At 34.0% G+C, this 5,766-nt stretch overlaps 1 protein-coding gene across 1 annotated transcript; it reads left to right on the top strand.

Moving 5' to 3' along the window:
• Nucleotides 1-430: 430 nt before the first annotated feature.
• On the top strand, nt 431-3,722 carry LOC108755051 (putative SERF-like protein). The gene is made up of 3 exons (XM_018497788.1): nt 431-557; nt 2,852-2,963; nt 3,133-3,722. Exons 1-3 carry the CDS (start codon nt 551-553, stop codon nt 3,212-3,214), a joined length of 201 nt encoding a protein of 66 aa, XP_018353290.1. The 5' UTR covers nt 431-550; the 3' UTR covers nt 3,215-3,722.
• Nucleotides 3,723-5,766: the final 2,044 nt, after the last annotated feature.

Raw genomic sequence — 5,766 nt, 5'->3', positions numbered from 1 at the left:
TATATATATATATATAATATAAGAAATTATAAGTGTACAATAAAATTAAATAATGGTGAAGGCAACAGAATTAAGAATTTATTTTTTAAATTTTCTCATCAAATTTTCATCCACGTAAAGTATATTTCATATTTTTGGCGAACATGAATCAACTCAAAGGGATTCTCAGAGTGAGATTCAAACACAGACTTGTAAAAAGTCTGTGGATTCAACAACCTTGGCAATTGGCAATATTGGCATACCTCTGCTCCATTCGAATGCGACACGTCGAATGTTACTAGACTGGAACACGTGGCATCACTGACAGTCATTGCTGCAGCGGCAGGGCGGCCGGCAGGGGAAGGGGGCTACGGAGACGACGCAGAACTATATTTATTTTGGAATTTAGTTTGGAAATTAGTCCGCAGGAGCCGTGTGCGGCTGTGCGCGCGTGCATGTATGTGTGTGCGTTTAAGCGCGTATCGCATCGGGCCGTGCGTTTCGCACCGATTCGGGTGGTCAAATTTCTAAGTGCTTGCTTATCGGAGATCAAGAACTGAGAAAAAAAAAAATGACCCGTAAGTCCAGCTGAAACGTCATCGAGATCGGGTGTCGCATTACCCGATCGCGCCGCAACAGCTCGACGAGAGAGAAAGAAAGAGGGGAACGACGACGGGCGCGAGTTTTTGGCTGGTTTCTGCCTCTTCCGCGGGGCTGCCATGTCGTTAATGTTAAAAATAAGGTCGCTGCGTAAACGATCAGTAACGATTGTGGGTGACCGCGCGCGCTCTCGACTCTCGCAGAGATTTGTCAGTTGTTGTTACACGCGCGAACAAGCGTGAAACGTCGCGAAACGTCGCGTCGGTGACTCGTCGAGGAAGAAAGGAGCACACCGCCGTGGCAGACGATGCGCTCCGAGTATCCTCGAGAATTCTCGTTCTACAGGCTGTTTACGAAGGAAAGGTCAATATTTTGGATGATGACGATAGCGCCGATGAAATAAAAGAAAGAGAAAAATGAGGGTCTCTCTACGAATGTGTTTCGCGAGTCTCGACGATTTCGCGTGATTGAGAAAAAAATCGAACGTAGTTCAACGTGTAGCCTTACTTTTCGGAGTTACGCGACGAATTTACGCGTCTCGCTTTCGGTAAACCTCGCTTGTTAACCTCGACAACATGCAGAGAAACGTTACGGCGGCGCGCTTTCACGCTGCGAGCGCACCAAGTCGACAAATTTCTTTTCCTCTCCACGATGGAGATGTGTGTCAATTTTGACAGCGTTCGACTTCGTTCCGAAGGAATAAATATGGTGGAAAAATACGCTTTATGGCGACACATTTTACTCGCCGCCATTTTGTATATGCGCAGGGCCGTCGCAAGCGTAGGTCGATTCTGTATCTTGAAAAGGGATTAAAATTTTTAATCCATTCGAATGCGTATTTTAAATGGAGAAACTTTTTTCGATTCAATTGGATTCAATTGAATTGAAGAAGCATAGAAGGACTTTATGCAACTCCTATAAATGAATAAAGAGACATTGGGCATTGAAATGGATTTAGGTTTTTAGAAATACGCATTCGCGAAATTCGTTGAAATAAATCTTTTTCAATTTACTTTAATTGATTTTGTTTTAGTGGAATGTGAAAATTACAAAAATGAGCGAATTTACTAGAATATTTATAATTTTATCGGTCAACCTAGTATATTTATTTACTGTTGTAATTCTCACTTTGTTTCAAGATACAAAATCAAGGCACTTTATGCATTGTATAAAGGCGTATTAACAAGGGGTGCGCCAAATTGAGTTTTAATCCTCTGTTTGCAATCTGATTCTTTTTACGCAGCTCAATTGTTTTACTGTTCTAAATCTTAAAAAATGTGCGAAAATTTCAGTTATTTTTCATGATATTTTAGGGAGGAGAAAAATCGAACTCCGCCCTCCTTTATTTTGGAGTGAAATTTTACTTGTACCGAAAAAAGACTCAGATTACAAGAGAAGGGTTAAAAATCAATTCCCCACTCCTAACATCAATTACACGCTTTTCTGTTAGATTTCATTTCTTCCGAAATATGTATATTAATTTAGAGAAATCAAAATCTAATCAAAATCGTCGATTTGAACAGATAATTATGTATTTGTCGAGGTTATTGAAATTTGTCGGTACATGTCATATACATATTTAGATTTAATTTCTTCCGAAATATATGTATATTAATTTAGAGAAACCAAAATCTAATAATAAAATCAAAATCGTCGATTTGAACAGATAATTATGACCATCAAGAATATCAATAATTTTTCTAGAGCGGAAATGTGAAAAATTTCTCTGTTAATATCAATGATAGAAACGTTCACTTTTTACATTCCGTTCTAGGATAAAAGTGACATGATCCAATTGCACGTTTTCTTAAGATATAAAAAAAAAAAATGATTCAAAATCATCTTATTTAAAAAATTGGTAAATAAAAATTAAGAAGAGCAACAAATCTTCTTTACACAAAGGCGCCTTATGTACCAGCGGCGGGCCTGTGTATGCGTGATATCATTTAAATTAGCAGTAGGATTTAGATTATAAAGTTATCGGAGCAATTGTATGAGCATTGTCGTAAATCACCGCCTTTTGCAGTCACCCTTTAATAATTACGAACGTAAGCGTTGCGTGCGCCATTATATTTATATTTTCGGGCGAAGGAACACGATTTCGACTTGCGTGCGCACGCATAAACTTGCGTTCTTTTTAAGTGCACTTCGTACGAGTTGAATAAATAAAAATAGAGACCGAAAAATTGCGAAGTAAAAAAAAAAATTAAATAGAAGTAATTAAAACTTCACTCGATTCCTAAAAAAAAAAAAAATCTTGATTATGTTGCAGGTGGAAATCAACGTGAACTAGCACGAGCCAAGAATTTGAAAAAAACCGTAAAGAAGGCAGCGTCGGAACAAGACAGCAATAAAGGTCTTTCCTTAGAACAACGTAAAGCACGGTACGTCTTCTGAATATATCTCTTCCTCTTTCTATTCGTGAAAATTGATAGGCTTACTTAGAAATAATAATGGCTTACAAGCTGGATATTTATTGCTAAAATTTATATTATTGTAATAAATTGATATAATTTTTATACTGGACGTGTGTGTGTACATTTTTTTTTACAGCGACGCGGAACGAATGAGAGAGAAACAACTTAAGAAACAGCAGGGTGAACCAGCAGACAAGTCCAAGCAAGCAGCGAGATAATTCGACGAGAAAAGTGTATAAATTTTTATGATAAGAACGGCTATATCACGCAACCAATGACTACGTTAAAAAAGATTCACGACTGTAAGATACACATACGTCGATGATTACCGGAGGCAGAAAAATGAATCACCATGTCTTTGATGTTAGAGAATTTTTCCATTGTCGGCCGTACGCAGGAATGTCAACCGTATGACATACCTCAGGACCTAGCCTCGATTATCTTGTTATTTACACGTTGCTCACGATAACAGTTATAATCAGTGTGTACAAACTTGACGTTACCTACACCTAAATTCAGTCAAAGAAAATACACGTTTGACTGGTTTCTCTAGGTATAAGGATATTAAATAATACGATATATTTGTAGTACTAATTTCCAATCTGTAAAAATTCAAACTTTCACTTATTTAATATGTTATGTAATTAACTGTAACAAGCGAACGATCATTAGACACATGTGTTATTATCGTTCCCTCTCGCTTATAATAAACTGTTCAAATTTTAACAATACTCGTAATATAATTCTTAAATCTTTCGTCCTACCCGAATTAATGATATATAATGCTAATTGTAATGATATCGCTATACTATGATAAATCAGCAGTCGTTTAGTGATAGTTTAAATATAATTTTATATAATTAAATCTAAATTATTAAACGATGAGAGAGAAAATGAAGTTTGTACAATCTTATTTCCCACATTTTTATTGCACTTTCCCAAAAAGAGTACATTTTCTTAACGCACTAATTTTAATTGCGTTTTCATAATTTCGCTTTAATCACAAATATTCGTATTAACATTGAGTTGAATGAGAATGGTGTACAACGTGATTCGATAAATGTTATAACGGTGGAAGACCGAATCTTAATTGCTAATATGGAGAGAGAGAGAGAGAGAGAGAGAGAGAGAGAGAGAGAGAGAGAGAGAGAGGAAAAAAAGAATGTACACTATACTAAGTGACGAACGTATTGTCTAGCCTCTAAAGACCAAAACCTTCGTTAAAGTAGCATGGATCTCTGCAATCTGGGAAAATGTCGAAATTCAATTCTTTTATTTTCGAATGGCTATTGTATTTCAGATTTAATAGGCTGTATTTTTTCGCGTTCTATATATATAACACATCTATAAGCAGGAACGTACCACTCGAATCTTTTTTTTCTTTGTTTGACTTCAAGTTTAGTAATATGCGAGGAACAGCGCACTATATTGAGCATTCACTTAATTATAATAGTATACTACTAATATAAGATAGTTTATTTGAAGAATTTACATGTGATACTTTAATATTACGTTACGTGACGTTGAGAATCCATATAACGTAAAAAATTGCCCTTCCAGATGTATTCGGCTATTGAGTAAAACTAACACACGCGCGCATGTGAGTTGGTATAGATTATATATTTATATAAAATAGAGACATGTGCGATCTTTTGCCGATTTCTTTTCACCCACAATTAACTTTACAATGTAGTTAATTTGTATTTCCAGTTTTGTTGTTTTCATTAATGACTTAATTTAAGACAATAAGAAGCTGTTCTCTCTTGTAAGTAAAAAATTGATATTAAAATATATGATTCTGTGTATTAATTTATCTCTGTTAAATTCACAATTGATTTAAAAAAATGCTTGATGCTTTCATTAAGGAATTTAATTGTCTTCGATATAAAATTTAATTAACGTATTAAACTCGTCACTATTTAAATTGAGTTTCGACTCTGAGCCTTATAATAGTGTCTCAAGTTCCATAATACCTTAATAATAATACAATTATCTAAAAATGGGCGGCAAAATGTTGCTTCTATTCCTCCGTATTCTTTCCGTTAAATGGTCAATGTCTTTACAAAATTCTCCGTATACACATGCAATTTTTATAATTATATAATATTACAGTAAATATTATCTTATATATCTATTTTCGATGATGCAATGTTTCTTCTTGCATATGAACAAATATAATCGGTAATGTGATGATTTTGGGAATACACAACAATAATTTCGAAAATTCTGAAGGAAAATTACATTTAAAATTACAGCATTACGGAAAAAATACCGATTGAGCTTATTTAGTTAATGTATGTGTGTATTGCGACTTATCATTACAACACTATATTTGTAACAATAGCACCATATTTGTATTGTTCATAGGTAAATTATATTTTAGAAGTTGAACAAATTCATGCATATGTAGCATGTTGCTTGTCTGTTATGTTTGGAAAAAAATTATATCACATCGATTCTCTTATGTTAAAATATTAAAAATTGCAAGTAAGAATCTATTTTAAATAAATTTGATGAGTCTAATAACATGAATGTCCATAGCATCTCTTTACCGCGCATTATATAATTAATTATCTAATTAAATAATAGAAAATGTTTTGTACTTTAAAATTATGTTCTGTTTAATACGTAATAGCAAAGGTTCAAACCTCATTAATTTCTTAATTATATATATGAAGATTTCGAAAATATATTAAAATTTGCATAAATTGCATGTCACATAATTTTGAAAAACTTAAAAAATTGCATTGAAAGAATTGAATATATTAAA

This window comes from Trachymyrmex septentrionalis, unplaced genomic scaffold (assembly GCF_001594115.1).
Source record: "Trachymyrmex septentrionalis isolate Tsep2-gDNA-1 unplaced genomic scaffold, Tsep1.0 scaffold83, whole genome shotgun sequence".
NCBI lineage: Eukaryota > Metazoa > Arthropoda > Insecta > Hymenoptera > Formicidae > Trachymyrmex > Trachymyrmex septentrionalis.
Note: the sequence above shows the minus strand (reverse complement) of the source record. Positions and strands in the feature narration are given on the sequence as shown.

Bases quoted from the DNA above. Each gene is read 5' to 3' on its own strand.
- LOC108755051 (XM_018497788.1), top strand. The intron at 2,964-3,132 runs GTACGTCTTCTG...TTTTTTTTACAG, and splicing joins TTAGAACAACGTAAAGCACG to CGACGCGGAACGAATGAGAG.